The 25,034-nt window shown below is 37.2% G+C and overlaps 1 protein-coding gene across 1 annotated transcript; it reads left to right on the forward strand.

The window, feature by feature from the left end:
- Nucleotides 1-273: 273 nt before the first annotated feature.
- On the forward strand, nt 274-24,792 carry LOC101739168 (uncharacterized). The gene is made up of 4 exons (XM_004925909.5): nt 274-548; nt 17,229-17,363; nt 17,577-17,658; nt 17,739-24,792. The coding sequence occupies exons 2-4, from the start codon at nt 17,239-17,241 to the stop codon at nt 19,140-19,142; spliced, it is 1,611 nt and encodes a 536-aa protein (XP_004925966.1). The 5' UTR covers nt 274-548; nt 17,229-17,238; the 3' UTR covers nt 19,143-24,792.
- Nucleotides 24,793-25,034: the final 242 nt, after the last annotated feature.

Here is a 25,034-nt window from a genome sequence, read left to right on the forward strand (position 1 = left end):
ACTGTGTCACGCCCAAATATAGCTAATTGACAAATGATTACGTGTTATGGTGAAATAAAAACATGTTCTCACCCACAGAGATTAACTTTTCAATTCATCAGTTCAATTAAATAGATTTATTTGCGACTTTTCCTTTGCAAAAATAATGCAACAAGAAAATGACGTTTGGCGTACTTACTATTTTATCTGAGATACTATAGCTGCCTCGCTCTTTGCGCGGTGCTGCTATCTTGTGCGTGAAAAGGAAAAAAAATCCTCTGTTCCTATTCAATTACATCAGTGTTTCGTATCAGCTGACAACCAAAGCAAAACAGTCGGTGCGCGACCATCTTGTCAAAACTCAGTCGGTGACAACAAATAAATATTGTAAAATGTCCTAAGCCGCTCAGGTTGACTTAAAGTTATTATTGTATTTAATAAAGTGTAGTGTTTTTTACATGTCGGTGTTGTTAACGGAGCGGTTACAATACATTTTGCTCAATATTTCGCGTTTGTGTTGCGTCAAATGACGTCATGTATGTGATACACGTATCGGGGCTGAGCAGTTTGTAAGTATTTTCTTTTATTTCTGTGTTAATTTAGTGCTATTCAATGTTCGGATAAGTGGTTTTTCGTTGTTTCTCGTTATTGTTTTCATTCATGATTTGTTTTGGAACGGCTGGGCCTCCCGACGCGGGGCATACGCTTCGTCGTTTTGAATGCCCTTGAAAAATTATGCAGCAGAAATCGCGCCTGTATGTGATGGCTGTGTTAGCGAAGTTATGCAGCGTTCATAGTTCCATTGGCATTTATTTATGTTGTGGTCTTCGAAGGCCGCGGTCGACTGCCATGTACTCCCGCATAGCAACAAAAACACGAAGCAAGAACGCACAGTCGACTAAATATGGAACACTCTCGACTAGTAGAAAGTAATTTTTAACAACAAAATTTATCTTGTATGGTCGCGTGTATTAACATGGCCGAATCTGTGCCAACGATAAAATAATATGTTTACTTTGTTCCGCGGTCGAATCTGTGTACAAGACTCCGTTTGAATCACCTACATTCTGACATCTATTACAATCTAATTAACGTGTCATTAGTTGTTTCTCATTTTTAATGCTTTTCGTAATCGATAAACGACAGTTCCAATTGAAAATGTATTTTTGGACATGCAAATAAACGTACATGTGTGATAAGTTTACTCGCTACCTACCTACATAAACTGAATTATCGGAGTCCAGAACGGATGTTTCGTCTTATTACAATAAATTAAATGTTATTATTTCGCAGAAAATGTATTAATATCATTGCTAACTGTACGATTCCCCTTTGTACGAACCGTATTATGTTTTCTTAAATAAACAATGAAGACTGGAAAAGGATTCTCGGGCTGGAATATCGATACCATGGTTTTGCATACCGCGCTTCTCAGTGGGTCGCGTTTCCGATCCGGTGGTAGATTCTGCGAAGCACTGCTCTTGCTAGGGCCAGTATTAGCAACAGAACTGGTTTGAGCACCGTGAGCTCATCTACACGTCAAGGAGAAGCTGATATAACCTCCTAAGGCCATCAGCATAGGTAGGGGAAAAAAAGGGCATACCGCGTTTGAAAAATAGTAGAGTAAGTTATTCTTTATTGTACAACAAAACATGCAAATGAAAATCGAAAGGGAATCTCCAAATAACTGTTACATGAACATAGATTACAACAGGAAAAATATTGTCGTACAATTTTAAGCGATGTTTGAATAAAAAAATATAACATGACAATTTCAAATTCGTAACGCACACTTCTGCATGTTACACACACAAATCCATACGTAATACGTTAAATGTAAATTGTATTTGTACAAATTTCTATTACACATACATTTTAAGTAAATTATTATAATACTAGCGGGCCGCTCCGGCTCCGCTCGGGTCTTTAACAAAAATTTCAACGATAGGTATATGACGTAGTTTTATTTTTTTAAATAAAAAACCACTTATTGCGGCATAACTATAATAGTTAGACATGCTGTCGCGAAACTTTTTGTAAATATAAAGTGTTGTACAAAGTCGTAGTACGTTATTTTATTCTATCATCAATAGTTTTCGCAGGGCACGCGATGTAAAGAATATTTTAGGTAATTTGTTACACCTTGGGTTACATTATTGGAGTTTTAGTAAGGATCCCTAAATTTTTTTCAAAAAAGTATATAACCTATGCCACTCGGGAATAGTGTAGCTTCCAAACAGTGAAAGAATTTTTCAAATCGGTTCAGCAGTTTCGGAGCCTATTCAATACAAACAAACAAGTATTTCCTCTTTATAATATTAAGTATAGATTATAACATTAGTATAGACTGGTATAGATTAGTATAGAAGTATAGATAGATTATTCAGTTTCGTTGATTGTGTTGTGAATACAAAATTCTGCGATCTATCGTAAATTAAAATTTAACCAAAAACTACGAAGTACATTGAGAGCAATGGGATATTACGCTTAAAACTCAGGTTTTCCGTCCCATTGAAACATGGATCTTACACATCTAGGTAGCCGTTAAAATTTACGCTGAAGCGTCTATAAATTTCATAGACATTTCGTTCGTCTACACTCAATTAATGTTGTAACTGCCGTGAAGCTTTTGATCAGCGGGATAGTCGTTATATCGACGATTGAATGGCTATTTGGCTTAAACCAGCCGCTTTTACCAGTTTACTGGTGGTAGGACGTCTTGTGAGTCCGCACGGGTAGGTACCACCGCCCTGCATATTTCTGCCGTGAAGCAATAATGCGTTTCGGTTTGAAGGGTGGGACAGCCGTTGTAACTATACTGAGACCTTAGAACTTATATCTCAAAATGGGTGGCGGCATTTACGTTGTAGATGTTTATGGGCTCCAGTAACCACTAAACACCATGAAGGCTGTGAGCTCGTCCACCCATCTAAGCAATAAAAAAATTGTTTTTCTTTTTTAAATGTCTAAGTATCTTTTTAATACATATCAAAGTATGTAGTTTGTTTGTCATGAGGACTTTTAACGTAAACAATGTTTAAGCAAGTTCTGATCACACATAGAAGGATGAATGAAATAGAGGTACTTGTTTAAAATTAATTACAGTTTTTAATGTACGCAGAAGGTTGTGTGAATCGAATTAAAATATAAAAACTAGTGAACGCCTATTCCGCTTGCTAAATTTAAGAATTGCATAATATGTCGTAAATGGATGGTAATGGGAAAAATAAGTTCCCATAAGTGGCAACGTTTGTTGATTGTCCAGTTTCAACTCAATCTGATAAAAAACACGCGATTGTACAAATCACGAACGAAAAAAACATTATTATATACGTATATTATATATTAGAAGTTACCGATGCTGTTTTACCTAGGGGCGTATGCTCAAAGTATTCGTGATTTACTTATCTCATCCAGGCGACGGGTCATTGCAAAGCCGCGGCCGTCCGAAACATGCTCAGTCGTTTTTTTTTTGTTTTTATTACTTAGGTGGATGGACGAGCTCACGGCCCACCTGGTGTTAAGCGGTTACCGGAGCCCATAGACATCTACAACGTAAACGTTGTGAGTCCGCACGGGTAGGTACCACCACCCCGCCTATTTCTACCGTGAAGCAGAAATGCGTTTGAAGGGTGGGGCAGCCGTTGTAACTATACTAAGACCTTAGAACTTATCTCAAGGTGGGTGGCGCATTTACGTTGTAAATATCTATGGGCTGCAGTAACCACTTAACACCAGGTGGGCTGTGAGCTCGTCCACCCAACTAAGCAATAAAAAAAAGGTAGGGAAAAAAAAGATACGAAAATTATATATGAAAAATGTATCTCGAATTACGGGAACATCTCTATCGATCTCGTTTTTCCCCGCTAGCCGACTTGCTTTGACCGACCGACGTGAATGCCTCTCGTTAGGCGGACACCGCAGTGAAATGAAGCCTTCGGAGCTAAATTGATGGTTCCCTAGCGAAATGTGACATTTCACGTAACGAGATGCGAATTTGTTAAAAGTATATTTTTAGCGGCGTATGTGTTTTTTATTAAATACGCTTTTATTAACTTCAGACGTATGTATGTATGTATGTTTGTAACGGAATCTTTGAACATGATTTTGACACCCTTCAAAACGTCGGATTAACTCGAAATTTGGTATACTTATAAAGGATCGATGACAATTCTATATTAAAAAAACAATTGAAAAAAAAATTGAAATTCAAATAAAAAATAAATAGTAGTTTAAAAAAACTAAAAAATCCAATGAAAAAATAGAAAATAAAGTTAATAAATTTGAATTAAAAATAGTGTAAGAAAAAATGATTTTATTGTAAAAAAAGCGTGGGGTGCATGGTATCAGTAGTTATACATATTTTGCCTAAACACCGTTGCATCGTAAGATACGAACGCACCCGACGTCTTATCCTTTAGGCCACGACAGCCATGTCAACAATTTTCTACTAGTATGTCCAAACAATTTGTAGTTCAATGAAATTATCGAATTGAATATTAAGTTTTGATTGGCCTAAGCGTCACGTTGGTTCCTTGTGAAATATATTTTTTTCGTAATTAAACAATCGATAGCGCTTAATTAATACGTGTTAAAATCGTTCGACGCTAACGACTTAGCCGGTCAAAGCACGCGTTTTACTTGGAATTCAAATAGGCTATTATTATCTAAAACTATAACCGAGATTCTAGTAACAAAACATTCTAAGTGGTTGGGTATACCTCCTTGCGTCGTCCTCCTCATTAGTGAGGGTCGTGACTCCCCTCTACATCTATAACTCTTGTACGATTGTTCTTCATCTGCTGTGATCCTTGGCCTCGTGGAGCTTGATATTCAGACAACACCGAATTTGGTCCGATCATCTCGTGGGACTGCGTCCTCGGTTGGGTATTAGGGGTCTTAATTAAAACAAATGATCGTTCACAATCACTCGTCTTAGGAAATGCGTACGTTGGAATGTGTTGAAGTCGTCGTGGCCTAAAAGATAAGACAGCCGGATCTAACGAGCGATGCAACTGTGCCAATGTTCGAATCCCGCAGACAGGTAGAATTTTTTGTAATGAACCACGTACTTAACTCGTGTGACGACGGACGACTTCCGCGATGAAGGAATAAAATTGAGTTAAAAATTTTAGGAAATATTTTATTTTTAGGAACAAGAAGTGAATTAGTGTTAAGAGAATAACAATTACTCACATGGGATATTAAGTAACATTCTTTAACAATTTATTAATACCCAAAACGTAGGTACCCTCTAAATACAATATTAGGACAATTAAAGTGAAACTCAAGGAAGCAATCAAACAGTATAATGTAATGTAAATATATTGGGGGAGTAAGGGGAGATCGAATGCTACCTTCACCGGCCCTATTGTCAACCCCACCTGCACGCGCCGGATGGCGGCGGCGACCAACAGGGTGCCGTGGTGCTCCCTGCTAGAGAACGAACGGGGCAATGGCGACCGAGCAATGGCGGTATAACTATACACACCCGTCAGGACAACCTGTACGGAAGAGGCGTCTGAAACCTTCGGGATCAAATACCCCCTAAAATGCTGGTGCAGAAGGCAACGGGAAACCACTGCACTAATTTCCCACGAGAGTCATGAGCGGGTCGTATCCGACTGATGCATGACCACGACCACTCTGTCAAGAGTGTACGAATAGGAAGAAGAAATATATTGGATCGACTTACAAATAACATCAAGTCAAACCGACAGTGCTTCCGTACGCCACAGAATCTCAATATGCAAGAGAGCGAACATAATTTGCGCTTTTCTAAGCGTATCTATACTTCCATACTAATATTATAAAACTGAAGAGTTTGTTTGTTTGAACGCGCTAATCTCAGGAACTACTGGTCCGATTTGAAAATTCTTTCTTGATTCTTTCAGTGTTAGATAGCTAATTTATTGAGGAAGGCTATAGGCTGTATAACATCACGGTAAGACTAATACAAGTGGAGCGCCAATAAAAAATGTTTCAAAATAGGGGTTTAAATAGTTCCTTAACATTCTATAGCAATAATTAAAAAAAAACAGGGACTTCACATAGGTACATAAGGACAAGAACATGATGAGATTCAGGGTAGGTATCGACAAGCACTTTGTGGTACCTATGGGTTATATATTAACACTAGGCTTGCTGTGAGCTCGTTCACGCGTCTACGGTATAATGATCGCAATCGTGCCACGTAACGGTCGCGCACTATATCGTCTCTATGGTCTTTCTTAATTGTTTATCACCAGGTGGATCGATGTCTCGACAGCTCGTCAGTGCTTGATCTTCTTTTTTGTCCCCATCTTATCCCATTAGGTGAGCTCGGCACAGCCAATTTTTCTATTCATTGTCCTCTATCAGCCGTCATCTCAACACTCACTCCTCTTTCTCTCATATCGTCATTCACACACTGCATCCATGTCTTCTTCGGTCGACCTCTTCCCCCTTTAAATTGATCTACCATCTCCATACATCTCCTAGTTACATGCATTTCCTCTCTACGCATCACATGTCCATACCACGCTAACCGTCCGCTCTTTAATCAGTAGCGTCTCGTCAGCGCTTGATATTAGATTGAAATTAAAACATTTCCATCAAATGCGTCTAAATTATTTACGAATGTAAACTACTTTTCCACCAGACAGGAAATAATAAACAGACAATATTACATAATTATGTACTGGATACATAAGATGGAGTGAAATGAAATGAAATGAAGATCATTAATTTCAGACATTAATGAACTGGGATGAAATTAATTGAAATGAGATGAGACGAATGGGATGAAATATAATATCAGTAAAATGGTGGACATTTACTGAGATTTTTTAGTGGGCAGTGGGCTTTTTGGAGGATCCCGAGAAGCTACGTCCAGCGGCCTTGTTTCATTTTCCCACATTTGTACACCTTCACAGATATTAAACAGTTAATAAACCACCATTATTACACAATTAAACCTGAAAAAACACTAAATAGACAAGATAAAACAAACCACACAACTTCACTACCCGCGTTCCCGCCAAAAAGTCCTACACGGTCTTCCACTTTTTTTTTTCGAATACCTCCGTTTTTTTTCATTCTGCGGCGTATTTAGATATGTCTCGTCCCCACTACCATCATCGCTCCCGCCAACAATGTTGCAATATGGCAATCCCAAAAATTGTCTTAATTTTAACATGTTAAATGTTAATTAAACAAACCTTACACGAATATTTTTTTCCTCTAACGCAGTCGAACTTTATCAAACAGGAAACTGTATAATACGCATTTCGTTCATTTGAATGTTGATAGACTGAATTGTTTTTATTATGAATTGTTAACAAACACGTCATTGGATTTTTGTATTTTTATTAACGGTTTTATTAATTTGTCCACTATTGAGTTCATTTACAACTGACTATGATACATTATTGGGTTTTGAACCGTCCAATTCTTGATCAAGCGAATGTGGTTTAAGGAGCACGCACACATTTGACTGGGCCGCCTGGCATTGTTAATATCCACAAACAACCGCTCGCGGATCGAGTCTGTCGCCGAATCATTTCGCTATCTTTCTAGCATGATGTATAAAGCGTTTCAAAAAAGTCCCTGAGTAAATTCCCTCGAAGTCCCCCGTAAACCTCACAAACCCTCAATTCTAGTAATTCGACCTTTTGACCTAGTGTTATCTCAGTTAAAAATAAAGAGGCAAAGACAAAACTATTTTTTTTTATTTTTTTTATTGCTTATATGGGTGGACGAGCTCACAGCCCACCTGGCGTTAAGTGGAGCCATTAGACATCTACAACGTAAAAGCGCCACCCACGTTGAGATATAAGTTACAAAGGTCTAAGTATAGTTACAACGGCTGCCCCGCCCTTTAAGCCGAAACGCATTACTGCTTCACGGCAGAAATAAGCAGGGTGGTGGTACATACCCGTGCGGACTCACAAGAGGTCCTACCACCAGTATAAAACTGTGGTTCTCTAATTATCAACCGATTGTATTTATAGTAGTGAAGAGAGTGATATGGGCTTCCTTTTATCCCTAAAAAACATCTCATTGTCACGGGCAAATATGCTGAAACTTCTCCTTGGCCACGCGCGAAGCTGTGGGTAGCTAATGTAGTATAAAATATGTCCGAATCCGTCAATCCGGAACGTATGACTGTTTCGCTACGGAATAAGGATAAGCCGGATATAAATAGCTATTCGTGCGAACATATAACAAATCGTGAAATAAGAGCGTGGGAAATGAAAAGTAATTTACGAGTATATAAGGCCGCTGAATTAGTTTCAATGGTTCATCTCCGTACTGTGGCATTAACAACAAGCACTTGAATCTAGTAGGTATAAATACCATTTTAATAATAATAATAGAATAAAGTGGCATGTAAATTGAAATGAACATATTTTTCTATTTTTTTTATTGCTTAGATGGGTGGACGAGCTCACAGCCCGCCTGGTGTTAAGTGGTTACTGGAACCCATAGACATCTACAAGGTAAAAGCGCCACCCACCTTGAGATATAAGTTCAAAGGTCTCAAGTACAACTGCTGCCCCACCCTTCAAACCGAAACGCATTACTGCTTCACGGTAGAAATAGGCAGGGCGGTGGTACCTACCCGCGCGGACTCACAAGAGGTCCTACTACCAGTAATTACGCATATGAAACTTTGCGGGTTTGATTTTTATTACACGATGTTATTCCTTCACCGTGGAAGTCAATCGTGAACTTTGTAAAGTACATTTTTCATTAGAAAAATCTGTACTTGCCTGCGGGATTCGAACACCGGTGCATCGCTAGATACGAAAGCACCGAACGTCTTATCCTAATCTTTTGAGAAATTTGGTCCAGCTGCTATTCATCGGTAATTGGTGGCTGGCGCCCTTCACCTTGTTCTTGAGATGACGTGTGTTATATACATGCAAATATAATTGTTAATAGGAATGCTTTAACAAAAACCGACTTCAAATAGAAAAAAAAGATATTCCAAAACAAATTAATATAAACTAAAAACAATAATCATCGAAATCGATTGTCGCGATATTATGTTATTGAGTTATTCATCTTTTTGTCGCGCACGTACTTAATGCAAATTTAAAACTTGTATGGTTTTCTCGTGGATACCATTATCAGAACTGGACCACACGGGAAGCGTCAGCTTTCTAATAAAAAAAGAATCATCAAAATCGATTCACCCAGTCAAAAGCTATGAGGTAACAAACATAAAAAAAACATACAGTCAAATTGAGAACCTCCTCCTTTATTGAAGTCAGTTAAAAATACCACCACTGCCTTGCGGAAAATATCTAGTTGTAGCGTAGCATCAAGCCGTAGTACCAGAAAATTTCAAGGATATTTTTACCAAATCATGACTACCGTAGATTTGAGTTTTGGATACCAGACAGGAGCTTAAATATTAAGAGTGGTTTATCTTGTACATCATGCGTGTTTTCAAAAAATGGCTTTCTACCTAAATCTACTACGTTAAATATAAGTAAATCGAATTAATACAAAACCACTTAGATTTTACTTACGACTACCTAAAATTATTTTTCACGTCACTCGAGAAATCATTTATTTGAGGCCGTCCCTTCCTTCTAGCGGACAAAAGCCCCTCTTACCCTATTGTTTCGCTGCCTTTCGAGAGCCTTTGACCATTTTTATGAGTCTCATCGAGCTTCAGCGAATTTTCGCGTCTGGAATCTCGAATATTTCGAATTATCATTATAATGGATTATTGACTTAGAATATTTGGAATGGCTTGCAAATTACTGTTTGTTTATTGAATAAACCGAACCAAAATAAAGAACAGAGACAACAAAGAGTGGAATGAGCATATTATGCGAAGTTAGGCTGAACATGTGGAGAAAAAGACGCTGGGTATGAAAATAGATGGCAATATAATTATATGGTGTTCGAAAAAGATTTAGATGGTATGTTTGAAAGAAGATATGCGAGAGAAGAGAGCGAGTGCAGCCACAACGTGTGATATTATAGACTTGTAAGAAAAAAGAGGACACGTTGCACCGACCCCACGAAAGTACATGCGATAACCGTCAAGAAAAAGCTCACAGACATCGGTCACTGAGTTACTGGCTACATCTTTTCAGGGGGTCGCGATTCCGATCCGGCTATAGATTCAGCGATACATTGTTCTTGCTAGACATGTTGTTATCTAATCCACCAAATTGAGCCCTGTAAGCTTGCCTACACGATATACAAACCTAGTATAACCCCTCAAGGTTACTGGGATAGCAAAGAAAAAAAGAATGAAAATGGCTGATTGGGTCAGTTCTGAATGTTTTAAATAATTTCATTCTAATTTTAATCAAGCTATGGTAACTATCTATGAGATTACAATAAGCTGCCAATCGGTAGCCGTGACCCGAGTTCCAATCGATAGTAATACCGTTAACAGGTCTCGAGCTGAAACATTAAAGTTCCCAAAGGTATTTTGGGCCATATTGAAACATACTAAATGATTGGATATGACTTGATAATTTCACTAGAGTTTAAATTGATTGAAATATATTAACTCTACCAAGAACTCTAAAACGAATGTAATGAATTCTACCAAATTTTAAAGCATATGTTTCTCGTTCTGCATTTCGGGAAATGCCTTGTCAATTTAAATGTTGAAGTCTATCGAAACGACAGTTAATCAAATTCCGGTCTCATAAAAGGGAATCTCTTCTTTGAATCTTTGAATGACCCTTCAATATTCAAAAAATGCAGTTTGGAAAACTCTCGCCAAAGAGTAATGCTTACGCCGTTAGCAAATAAATGTTGAAATTTATAAAGCCTTATTTGTGATAGTATTTTTAATTTCATCCATCGACTGTATTTGTAAAAATGTTAGTATTTTATGAACAATAATGAGAGCTAAACACAACTATTCATGCTATACAAGAAACCATGGCCGTCAGGCAATAAAAAACAAATGTGAACCGGTAGGGTCTTTTTTCTCATGAGCCCAGTTTACATAGCAAATATCCTGCTGTGATTTTGATATCAAATAAGTTAAGTTTTAATTGCAACTACATTTGGTGAGTAGTCAAGGCAATGAGGGGGCAAACCCAAACCACCGACAGCAAATTCAAATCTCAGACTTTGTACAAAGTGAGCCACGATCTTCGTCTACCCGAATAGAACAAATACTGCGCACGTCACATATCCACAGAAAACAAAAAACTTGTAATTCAACTCTGATATTATCGAAAAAAATTCAGTCACGATCTCCAAGCTAAGCGAACGATATCAAAGATCGAATCCAAGGCTTCAAGAAAAAAAACGGTAGTCTCAATAAAAATCGCTTGCTAGTTGATTTACCCGCAAGAGCGCGACTCGCGCGCCGCCTCACTGGTCCAGTTTTCACTTTCACGGGTCGTCGCCCCACGATGAGGCTCGCCACGCTCTTGCTTTGGGTCAAGGTCGACTTCATGGTATTGTAGAATAACAGGTGCACGGACTACAGCAGTGTCTAGCAGTGTAGATTAAAATTTTGATCGACACAAAAGTCTAATGTTTTGTAACTACGTGGTCCGGATACGATTACAGGTCGGCATAAGTCCCTTTTTATTTATTGCTTAGATAGATTTTTATTACTGAGTTTGTAGTCGTCGTGGTCTAAAGGATAAGACGTTCGGTGCATTCGTGTTGAGCGATGCACCGGTGTTCGAATCACAGGCGGCTACCAACTTTTCTAATGAAATACGTACTCAACAAATGTTCACCGAATAACATCGTGTAATAAAAACCAAACCCGCAATATTATAATTTGCGTAATTACTGGTGGTAGGACCTCTTGTGAGTCCGCACGGGTAATGTAGATGTCTATGGGCTCCAGTAACCACTTAACACCAGGTGGGCTGTGAGCTCGTCCAGCCATTTAAGCAATAAAAATGAAATGGTATTGTAGGTATAACTACGAAAGGAAGATCTTCCACCGAGCGGGTGATATTACTCGGTAGAACGACGGTCCGAATGTTGTTATTCGGAACTTGTATAATATATGCAAGCTTATCTTGAAAATGTTGTAAGCGAGATTCAGACATCTGTCTAATATCTTGTGTTCTGTGATGACTACCGCCACAGTAACAAAGGGGATGAGATGAAAATATATGAAATAATTTGCCAATAAAATGACGAGTCTTACTGAAGACTTCAGTAGTTTTTTTAATAGAAAGTAGAATGTAAGTTTTAGGAAATCATTAGGCCCGGCGGCGGGTGTCTTCCTGTCTTGTTTGGTCGCGATCAGATCAAAGTCAAGTCAAATATCCGCCAGAAAAGCGGCCGGGCTTAACTAGTTGTAAATAAACTATGCTATAGTATATACATATACTATACTACACTATGATGTATATAAATGTATTAGTTTATTTTTGGACAAATTTTTGAATACTACGTTTATGTATGTAATCCACTAATTAAATATGTATATAATAATATTATTGTCTTGATGTCATAGAGCTAATTAACAAATCGATATAAAAGTCATAGTTCGGTATAATATATTACAAATTGAATTACTTTATGTATTATTAAAGTAAAAAGCACGGGTGGATATGTGTTTTTGTGTGTGCGGCTTTGACACTGCCATTAACACTGTCAGAGCTCTTCATATCAACGATAACACGCATATAGATTACTCACCTAAACATTACATAACAATTAATAACTTTACAACACACAAAGATAAGAGGTTTTACAAAATATAATTTACGAAATGCTTGATAAGCCAATAGAACTTTGAAAATGACTTAATTATAATGTTGGACCATACGACAATAACGGTATAAAATACAATTATTGCCACATGACTCATAATTGCAATGGATTTGATAGAACTTCCTTTGAGTGCATTATCTATGTTTAAAAATAGACACGCAGTGTGTTACAATGTAAAGAGTGCAATGGTCGCCTTTGGGTTAGAACGATTTGAACTATAGCATATTTTTTTTAAGGGATTTTATGACCTGGTAACTAAGACCTTTAAGTCATGTCTTATTTTAATTTATATTCATATTTTTATGAAAAATGATATTATGGAGTGAAATGAAATGAAGATGATTAATTTGAGACCTTAATCAACTGGAATGAAATTAAAAGAGATGATATGGGATGAAATATAATCTCAGTAAAATGGTGGTCATTTACTAAGATTTTTTCAGTGGACTTTTTGGAGGATCACGAGAAGTTACGTCCAGCGGCTTTGTTTCATTTTCCCACATTTGTGCACTTTCACAGATATTATACAGTTAATAAACCACCGCTATTACACATTTAAACCTGAAGAAACACTAAATAGCCAAAATAAAACAAATCACACAACTTCACTCCTCGCGTTCCCGCCAAAAAGTCCAACTATAGCATTTACTATACAGTGTTGCCAGGGTGTAAGCTACAATAAATATGCCGTACTTGACCTTTGATTTTCTTTTGGACTTGAGGACTGTGTTCGGATAAATTAAAAGATGTTTATTTTTTGAGATACCAGTTGGCGCGTGTATTCTGAATTAGCAATCTTACATTTTTATAGGATAATGGGGTCAGGGAACAATATTCTTATCTAATAGCGACCGCACACGCTTCGCCGAATCTTCTCAGTAGGTCGCAATTCTGATCCGATGGTAGATTCTGCGAAGCACTCCTCTTGATAAGACTAGTGCTAACAAATTCTGTCAGGCTGAGTTCAGGAGCTCACCTACCCAGCAAGGCGCGGACTAGCTGGACTAGACCTTTAGACTATTGTAAGTAGGAAGGGGAAAAAATGCACTATATAGATGTTTAATTTTGTTTATAATAAAACTATCCGTAATTCGTGTGGCAGGGTTTGCAAAATATATGCAATGACAAACAAACAAGCACTAGTAATGAAGAAATTCAAACAATAACTAATACACATTAAAAGGGTTTGTCCGAGAAAATCCGTATCTTCTGGCACAGTTCTTTGTTTAAAACTGAAGTCAAAGAATTCAAAGTGTATGCGAAAAACATTCAATAATTGAACAAAACAATGCGATCAACGACCCGTTATCAAAATTGTTATCACGTGACGTCTCATCATTGCACTTGACAGAGAAACGGGTGGCCTTATCGTTACGTTGATAAAATGATAAACAATTCTTTAACACTATGATTTTCTATGGCTTCGTTCGTTCACATCTATGAATTCAAATTTGAAACAATATGGCCTGTTCATCTCATAGACCAGTGGCTCTCAAACTTTTTTGTCACTCAATTCGCGAATTGTTTTACTTGGGCAAAGCAAACAGAATGTGACCGCGTTTTTTTCCTTTATTGGCCTGATGGTTAATCGATCCGTTGGCTCACCTGATGTTATGTGTATACCGGAAACCATAGAGATCACAAGGTGATTGTCGCTATCCACCTAGGGAGGTTTGAGGTTCAAGTTTCAATTGCATTGCACAACGCATTATCTATTGATACTTAATACATTCATCCGCACGAATCTGTCAATAAAACCTTATATTTTTAAGGGCAAAGGGGTTGCTAGTCGAACTTCCATATTTTTATCATCGGAGATTCTCCGCGAACTCAAGTTTTTTTATTATTTCATAACTGTCCCTAACTATTGTAACTACAGGACTTCTTAGCAAAGCATGAATTCCTCCATTCGCTCCTTAATATAAGAACAGTTTCAGTGGCATTGCAAAAGCTGTACCCTCGAGACGAATAAGGTTAGATCTCAAAATACGTCCTACTGACCGCTGACCAATTCAACGCCTTCAAAACTGTACATGTTAAATTGTCATATAAACAATGCTTATCAAAGTTATCGAGAGCTGTGACCTCGATGTGGTATTAAAAACAATGTTATTATAAAACACAGCTATATTTTATTTGTCATTGTTAAGAGTTCGTGGTCTAATAGGTAAGACCTCGGCGACGGAGTGGTTTGCGTCCCTGACTCCTGGGCTGAAGGGCTGAAAGTCGTTGGTTCGATTCCCACGGCCAATACGATCGTGTGATGAACATGTTTTTTAACTCGTCTGAGTATTTAATATCTATGTATACATGTTTATTTTATAGCTTAGGTGGGTGGACGATCTCACGGTCCACCTGGTGTTAAATGGTTACCGGAGCCCATAGAAAACTACAACGTAAATGCCGCCACCCACCTCGAAACGTGTTGTAAGGTCTCAGTTTTAACAGTACAACGGCTGCCTCACCCTTCAAACCGAAACGCATCACTGCATCACAGCAGAAATAGGCAGGGTGGTGGTACCTACCCGTGCGAAGTCGCAAGACGTTCTGCCACCAGTAACAGTATGTAAATAACCTAGAATCCTAGTTTAGGGCCAAATGCAACTGTGCCAGATGTGCAAATAACGTGGTATATATTACTTTTTAATGAAAAGGAAACAAAAGAAATCATATTCGTAAATATACCATACTATCGTGTAACAATCTCAGGTTTTTTTTTATTGCTTAGATAGGTGGACGAGCTCACAGCCCACCCGGTGTTCAGTGGTTACTGGAGCCCATAGACATCTACAACGTAAATGCGCCACCCACGCCAGATATAAGTTCTAAGTCTCAGTATAGTTACAACGGCTGCCCCACCCTTCAAGCCGAAACGCATTACTGCTTCACGGAGCCATGCGTTTCGGTTTGAAGAATAGTCCCGGCCAATCTTCTGACCGAATGCGGCTACAAACCCTCAAGTCTGGTGGCGGCATATACGCTATGACTCCTTAAACTAATTTACAGCAAACAGCAAAAATATACTAACCAAGACTCGAATCAACGAAGCGACCGAATGACCCAAGGTCGTGATGCCACTCTTTGTGATAAATTGCACTTTATTATAGATAACCTAACATGTCGAATCCAAAGGTACTGTGATCGATAGGTATATATTATGGTATGTACATCTTATATCTTTAAATATATTAATACGTGAAGTAAAAACTTTGTATCCCTTTTTACGAAAATTGCGCGGACGGAGGAGTATGAAATTTTCCACACTTATAGAGAATATAGAGAAGAAGTGCACAATGCTAATATTTTGTTAAAATAATGCATAAAAGATACATTAAATCAATAAAGAAAACATTACACACACTGCATACCATGTATTTGACGCACACACGCATGCATAGTATTTATTGTTAAACTTTTGCTCTTGACGTCTGTTGTCAAATTGAGAATAGAATATGGTTTGTCTTTGTTAATATTTTTTATAGTGTAGTCTTGGCAAAATTTGTGATTACAGAAGTATAAAATACAATCATAATAGTGTACAAACTTCCAATTCCAATAAATTATAGTCGAATTTCGACTACTGCGGGAACTCTAGTATCCTTAAACGAGCAATTCTTGTATATAAATAAATATATGTATATGTTATAATCTGAATCTCGGAAACGGCTCCAACGATTTTCATAAAATTTTGTATACAGGGGATTTCGGGAGCGATAAATCGATCTAGCTACGATTTATTTCCAGAAAATGTTGTTTTATTCGCGTTTTCATTAATCAACTTTATCGATAATCAATTTAAACAAACTTTTTTTTTATTGAAAAAAAAAAAACAAATAATATAATATAATATCAATATGTAATTCGTATTTAAATATAATTTCTAAAAAACACAATTTATAAAAAAAAACCGAGAAAAGCTCGGTCATTCTCTAGTAATATATTCTCACGAGTAAATAAATACTCAGTTAAACTCAGTTAAATAACTTTTACGAGCATGTTTTGTATTAGTTTTTGATGGGTAGAAGATTTAGCAGCTTACTTGAAACTAAACTTATACCAAAATATGAATTCAGACCTGCTACGTAGTTTCAAAAATTTTTCCTCTACATAATCGTTGGTAGCCTAAGGGGCTATTCTAACTACTCACGGACAGGTAGGTGAGCACATGGGCTCAACCTGTGAGAATTGTTAACACTGACCCTAGCAAAAGCAGTGCTTCGCTAAATCTAAGTATACTGGGACCTTAGAACTTATATCTCAAGGTAGGTGGCGCATTTACGTTGTAGATGTCTATGGGCTTCAGTAACCACTTAACACCAGGTGGGCTGTGAGCTCGTCCACCCATCTAAGCAATAAATAAATAAATCGACCATCGGGATCGTTAGTTTCAAAGTTAAACCAATAGCTCTCCGACGCATATGAATGCTGCGGTATTATGGCCATAGGCTGGTCTTCTTTGGAAGTCAATAAATACTGGTCCAATAACACAGAGGACGTTTTAAAATGTTTAATGAAAAATTTTCATTTTTCCCCCACAGATAGTTAACCATGTATGAACAGGAGGCTGAATCGGAGCCGGCGCATCACGCGCGTCGTCCCATGAACGCCTTCCTTATATTCTGCAAGCGGCACAGGAGCGTCGTGCGGGATAAATATCCTAATTTGGAGAACAGGTGAATATGTAGCTATTTTGTCCTTAATTAATGTACCAACTCGTGTCATCTAATCAACAGACTATGTCATGCTATTGATAACGCTGAACACTCGTAGTGATATAAGGAAAACATCTTGGTGATGGTATATTTGCAATGAAATTACTAGACCGAATTTTGATCAATCCCAATTGTTATTTTTTTTACCCAAATTTATACATTTTAATTTGACAGGTCAATAACTAAGATCCTCGGAGAGTGGTGGGCCAACTTGGACAAAGAAGAGAAAGCTTGTTACACAGGTCTTGCTAAACAGGTGCGCTGCTTTCCAAATATTTCGAATTCCACACGAATCTTGCGGTTCCATTCACCCATGAATCTTATTTTAATTTCCAGTACAAAGATGCTTTCTTCAGCGCCAATCCCGACTTCAAGTGGTACAAGTTGCCCGCGCCGCCGCTCCGCACGCTCTCCTCTCGACCCAGAGATGTTCCCGACAAACCGGCTGTTTCGCCCCACGCTGACCAACACGAAATCGAACTAGAGAGAACCAACAATAATTCCACAAGAGTCGACCTCAACAAAAAGACTATTATTGTACCTTATGAACACGAACCGAAATTGTCGATGTTCACACCTGGGAAACTAGCTGACGAAGCCCAAATGGGAGGCCTCAGCAGTCTCTTAGCTACTAAGACTGAACCACAAACGCCTAACCCCTACTATTCGCCTCCGAGCTTTAAGTACAACACGATCTCAAATCCGAACGAAATCAGATCTCTTAAACTATTAGATGCAGCCAGATCGAAGGGTGCTAACAGGGAAGACAGTATACGCGAGCTCCAGAATGCTCTTAACGAGACAACTAGGGTCTTTGAAGAAGAATTCGACGCTGAAAAGGCTAATATGTACGTCCATACCCCACAGAACGAGTTTACTAATCAAGATGTGATCGACCAAATTGTAGATAAGAGGTACTGCGGAGACGAATATGGTTATAATAGAAATGGATCTGATGACGAAAGAATGAGATCGGGTAGGTCATGTAAAGGGAAGAGGTACCAGGAATTCATGGCAGTAGGGGGTTTGATAGTCAACAAGCGACAGAAGAGGGAGCCGGGTGATCGTATGCCAGACGATAGCTACAACGCAGCGTGCAGCTGGGAATCTGGCAATTCGTTCTCTGACGAGTCCAAAACCGCTTCAAATGAGACCTCGCTGGAGGAAAACAAGATCGATCCGAACGAAACGCCCGATACTGACAATAATCCAAACAAAACATTCAAGGCTGCCGACTTTGACTTAGACGCTAAAATAAGAGCGTTGCCCTCGCTCAGCCTCGAGAAGTTCCAGCAGAAGAAACGGGAAAACAAGAGGAAGAAGAAATCGTTGAGCGTTCGCCCGAAAGTGTACGAGTCTCCCGTCATCATCAACTCTGTAGCGCGACCCGTCATGGACGAGAGGCGGGATATGGCGGAGAACTGGCGCGAAACGGTCATCGGTAGCCAAAAACGGAAGCCAAGGAAAATCAGCATAACGAGACTCGAGATCAACAGCTGCGTCACCAACATAGACAGCAATCACGTCCACAAGATCAGTCCCGAGATAAAAATCGCCACCGAAGCACCCAGCACGGTGCTTCAGAGCATGGACATGTGCAAACAAGACCCGACGCACGACGTTGACTTATTAGCTCTGGCGACACTGGCCGAAGTGGCTGCAAATACTTCGAAACTCGAAGACTCGTCTATTGAAAACATGTCGGTCAAAATGAGCGAAGGCAACGCTTCCACGGTATAAAATACCAACAGTACACAATTAGCCTTAAAACTATATAAGAATATTCCAAAAATTATTTACTCCGTAATCAGATTATATTATTTATACATAGATCTTAAATTTACATCATACGTATGAACATTGTACACTCTTAATTATTGTAGTTTTTATAAATTAGTTACAAGTCTAATGATATAGAAGAAAAAAAATATATTTACTAATATGTGTTAGTCTTACAGTAACGTGTAGGCTGCTACGTTCTGCTTCGTTAGATCTAGAAGTAATACTATAATGGGTGTTAGATTATCGTGTCAAAGAAAATACGACTTTATGCACATCAGTTATTACATAAAAACAAATGTTGAGATATTTTTAAGTGCACGTGCACTTTTTGGCCAAATGTATGTGACTCGAAACTGGGCACATCGTAGGATGATTCCGTACATCACAATATAACGGTTTGCCAAAAAAAAGTCATTTTATGATTAGAACCTCATAAGTAGATAGATACGTTAGTTAATTATAAATGCGTTTCTGTGATCCAGAGTTGTCTGATTGGATGCTAAAATATCATGGTGTGATCGAATCATTGATTCCATTCATCATTCGAACCATGTTTGCCATAAGAGCTGAATATAAACTGACGCTTTCTGATAGTATACGTGTAAAAAACATACTTTCCTGCCTATTCGCTGGTAGCCTAACAGGATATTCCAGCGGGCGGGTAGGTGACCTCACGGGGGCTCAACCTGACAGAATTTGCTAACACTAGCCAAAGCAGTGCTTCGCAGAATCTACCATCAGAACGGAATCACGACCCACTGAGAATATCCGGCGAGAAGCTCAATGGCTAAACCTTATCAACGCATCGTTGTTCAGACCCATTACCACGGAGAGACTGGCACTCTATGATTGTATGTGCCACGAGGATGTTCTTAAAAATTATTTGAGACCGGATCATCTTCTTTATCCACTATTTAAACCGGAGTCGGAGCAGAGTTCAACCTTTCCACCTTGAACCTCAATCTCCATAATGTATAACGCTTTACGAGAGATATTTTTCGCCACCCACAATCCGGATTTTATTCGTCTACTTGTCAGCATCAGCCAATGAATGTGAGGACCAATCGAAGGGGACCCGTGTCCAGTTAGGCAACTCTGATTCGCGTGACGTTTTATGTCGCCTTAACGTTTAGATGTGTACGAATGAAGTATGACACCACGCTTAGAGACTGGGATAAATGCATTTTTAAGGTGATTAATATTTTTAATTACAATTACTCTCTGATGAACGGTAAAATGTTCTTTGTTGACGGTACATCTAAGTCGTCGTGGCTGAATGGATATGAAGGCGTGCGCGTATGTACCATGGTTCGATTTTTGGGACATATCTGACAAGTTTTATACGATATCCATGATGAGGAACAATTTCGTGCGTTCAAATTCAACCCACAATAAACAATTACTAATGTGCGTAATTACTATTGGTAGGGCGATATCTAACCGCATTTGGATTGGTACCTCCATCCTGTCTTTTCTACCGCGAATCATCGTCATCCTTATTTAATATAAGAAAAAGAACGACCAAGCAATCTAACTCGTGCACGATAAAGAAAAGAATTGTTTTACCGTGATTCAGACAATTTATACAATTTATAAATAAATATATATATGTATATTATATTTATGTATACCTATATATGTATTAGAGATTTACACTATACATACAAGTTATTATGTGACTGTTAGAAAACTTATATTTGTAGCAATTTTATATTATTCCTGAACGATGATAAGAAAGTATTATAAATTATTCATAAATCGATAATAGTCTAAGACTTGTGCTATTACACGATTTATTGTGGTCGTATGTCCCCCGCTTGTTCCTATTCTATGGCGTCTTAACAAACAAGTGACACCATTGAGACATCGCTTCTCAAACTATACCTTTCAACCCGCCAATATAAAATGTCAAATTCCAGATATCATCTAAAACCCAATGAAGTAGGAAACCTATGGAAATGAAACGTCAACCAAAATTTCGTGCCACTGTGACGTCATCTGGCCACAAAACATGGCGGCTTTAGTGCTGTACAAAAGATTTCAATGTTATCAGGTTTTATCGATAAACGTTCTTGGCTCATTTTATTTTAAATATTGTTGAGTATTATTTATTTGTAGAATTTATACTTTAATGGGAAGTAAGTAGGTATATTGTTATGTGCAAATATGATATGATTTAGATGGGTGAAATCTAAGACAAGTTCGTCCTTCGAATTTGCCGAGTAAACGATATGATGATTTTTAAAAGTTGCTACACTGATTTTATAAAGTTGTCGTTTGTCGCAAAACATAAAGATATGGCGTAGTTCAAAGCCATCAGCCCATTTCTAGCATGCTAAATGTTATCGTATTTTGAGTACGTGTTTTTCTTAGACTATAACAATCTATTTTAATTGTTTTGCTGACTCTAAAGTCCGTAACATACTACCGCAGCGCACCATTTGAATCACTTTCGCTTGAGAGTGATTCAAATTTTAAACTTATCAAGGGACCGCGTGAAAAAAAAAAACACCTACAGAACATTTATTCATTAATTACAAACGTCATTCCTTGTGACTTCCTCTCTAAAATCACTTAATTATTAAATATTTAACAAATTTACAATAGTGTTTTACTCACTGCGGAATAAAACTATTTTAGTTAAATAGTTCCGAAGAGATTTTGTCGGTAGCCTTTTTCCCGAAATATCTAAACAGAATGTCTAAATATGTTTTGATGACATATTTTAAAGTGGTATTTATGATTAGTGTCATGATCAATAGATTCCGACCGAAAAATGGATTTTTCGGATGAGGGCTCCATAATGAATTTAAATACATATAGATAATAGTTTTAGGGCATCGACTTTCTTGAGATCCTATAAAATACGTTTTAATTGTTATTTTTGTATGTTTTAAGCATGATAAATTATGAAATTTTATATAATCAATCATATTAAATCGATATCAAAGTCAATAAATAATGTACAACCCAAAACAGACGGCCGAACTGACGTGACAATGACATTTGGCGCGCTAAACATGGCGGATTTTCGGCCTCATTAGACGGAGACGGAGATATTTACGTATATTCATGTTTCATTTTATGTACGCACTGAAATACTGTTATATTGTTTTCCTGCGAGTTAAAGTGCTGAGTAAGAACGAGATAGATATATGTTTATGTATGTGCCTTCAAAATGGGTGCTATTTATATAAGCAATTGTACGTATAGAACAATATGTCGTGTCCCTACTATATAGGTCTATGCTAAAACCGCTGTTTTCTGACAATCACATAATTCATGACACTAGGTGTCAAAAATGTCATTTAGAATTTAAGTAAATGGAATGCTTTCGTCATATCACGAAGGGTGATTTTGATTAAAATCAAAACTACTACTTAAATTAAGAGGAAGATTGAGAAGAGCGCGATGAAAATAATAGATTTTGTTGTTGATAAAAGCCTCTCGATTGCGTTGGCCTGACCTTTGAGAGATCGTTGACGATGATCATCCAACGCAAAAAGTTATTTTATTTCTGTTTCGTTCATGTGAAAAACGTTCAGTCGGACAGCCAAGATCTGAAAAATATCCCGAAGAACGCGAGTCCTGGAACGGTCAGTACTAGTGAAGAACAGAGACGATTTGTGGTATTTGAGGCCAAGGTCATTTTCGGGCCGCTAAACCATCTTGATCAGTAGTAGTATTACTTAACCATATTGATATTGCGGGTATCAATTTTGTCGCATGTGATGAAAGCATTTTATATTTTAAAAAAAAAACACGAGATCCAAATGTAATATATCAATAGAGGATAAAAATGAAATTTCGAAATTAAAAGTCTAAAATTAGACAGGTTTTCTCTCTAAAAAATGAAAATTTAAATTGATGAGTAAAACTCACACTTTTATTTGTGATAAAAAAAAAACCTTTAACCAAACTAGAATAATGTTGTCATCATCATTTGTGTCTTTTCGTTTGAAAAAAAAAGACGATAAAAAACCCAAAAAAACACGTTATCATTTCCTTAGGAGCTTCTGATTAGGTGTAATAATTTTATGTCCCTATCAGGTACCTGATGTTGATCGAGAAAAATGTGGATTTAAAAAAAAGAAAACTAAAAAAAAAGTGTTTTAATTACATTTTAAACATTTCTAACAGTTATGTATCGCGGTAAATTATTTAAGATTCGGAACAGTGTTTCTCAACGTCTGCGTTTTTTATTGCAAACTTTTTTTGTTTTTCGTTTTTAAAGTGTTACTGTGATTTTATTATCTTTAAGGTTGGTGAGGTGAACCTTGAACTGGTGGTCTAGTCTAGAAATAAGGTTTACAATGAACGAAAATTAAAATATATATATTTGAAAAGTGCACTTATATTTTTTAAATTTACACTAATGAAATAAATATCACAAAAGCCATAATGTGACATGCTCATCCAAAGACCAATGTAAATAATATATAGATGTGGTAGACTGTAGATATATGTAATATAGTTATACAAATACGTATGCGTTATCGTTGTAGTCTGTTTAATAACCAACATGGTAAATGATAAAACATTGATGCACGAAATTTTTTAATAACACAGCTTTCATTCATTTGGTTTTTTCGTTAAGAATTTCAATAATATTATACAGAAATAAGCTAAACTTTTCGTTTCGTATTTTGTAACATAATAATAATGTGGATTAACGCGATTTTATCTTTCAAATTGAGTTGACATCTCTGTTAAACGAGATCAAGGAAATTACTTTACAATATCCAGCATTCGTATGCTTTCCTACTGCTGAAGCAAGAAAAAAAATTGCGCTTTTCACTTATTATGTTCTTAATTGATAGATAATAGTAGATATATGTATATTGTTGATTTTGTGTAATTTTTTTTTATTATTTGTTACGTTTTTTATTAAATGTTGGTGAGCTTTTCCCACGGTTCCTATTCGAGATTTTTTATTGATGAGCTTACGGGGCTTTAAGGCACTTTTCACAATACGCACCGACGGTTCTTATGAGGGAATGTTTTGCCTTGATAATAAAACACGAGCCTTATTTTGTATTTAATATTAGTATTAAGATATACTGAGGAATGGGGCCAGTATGAGCACGCAGGTTTCTTTCGAAAAAATCCGAAAAGTACGAGCTAAATATATAATATTCGAAAAGTAATCTCTACAAAAATATGTTTTTTTTTTAAGTTTTTGTTAGTAAATGAATTAGAAATGTGGTGCTGGATGATCTGTAACGTGTTAAAATTAAGATTGTCGTTCGTTGCTTTTATTTACTTGTTTAAAGCAACGAACGTGTATGTGTAGGTACGTTAGCGAAAAGAATTATTTATTTAAAAGACTTCACACGTCTTGTTTTGTTGATAATATTTTTATTGGATTGAAAAAAATCGTAAGGTTTTATTTTCGTAATCGGTGTAAAGGGGCAACCTTCCATAGTTTGAGAAACACTGGTCTTGTTTTTTTTAGTTTGTAAGTTAGCGCATAATATTATTATGTGGGCACCCAAAGTGTTAACCTGTATGGTTCCAAAGTATTGTTGAATGTTTTGTTAACGAGCGCTGTTCAGTTTATATATATATTTTTATTGTAGTATAATAAAGTTTATTCATATTAACGGTATTTACTCTTTTATTTTTTTGAGCAAACCAAATTTCCTGTGTTGTCCAAGCTTGTTTTTTTTTTTATTATTAAGCTGGGTTGACAAGCTCGTGGCCTACCAGGTGTTAAGTGGTTACCGGTGCCTGTAGACATCAGCAACGTAAAGGCTACCCGCGCATCTTGAGACATGAGTTCTAAATTCTCAGTTTTTACAGTACAACAGCTGCCCCACTTTTCAAACCGAAACGCACTACTGCTTCACG

The sequence above is a fragment of the Bombyx mori genome, chromosome 18 (assembly GCF_030269925.1).
Source record: "Bombyx mori chromosome 18, ASM3026992v2".
NCBI lineage: Eukaryota > Metazoa > Arthropoda > Insecta > Lepidoptera > Bombycidae > Bombyx > Bombyx mori.

Coding starts and splice junctions, on each gene's coding strand:
- LOC101739168 (XM_004925909.5), top strand. CDS start 17,239: ATGTATGAACAGGAGGCTGAATCGGAGCCGGCGCATCACGCGCGTCGT. Junction 17,364..17,576: donor TATCCTAATTTGGAGAACAG/GTGAATATGTAG, acceptor TTAATTTGACAG/GTCAATAACTAAGATCCTCG. Junction 17,659..17,738: donor ACACAGGTCTTGCTAAACAG/GTGCGCTGCTTT, acceptor TTTAATTTCCAG/TACAAAGATGCTTTCTTCAG.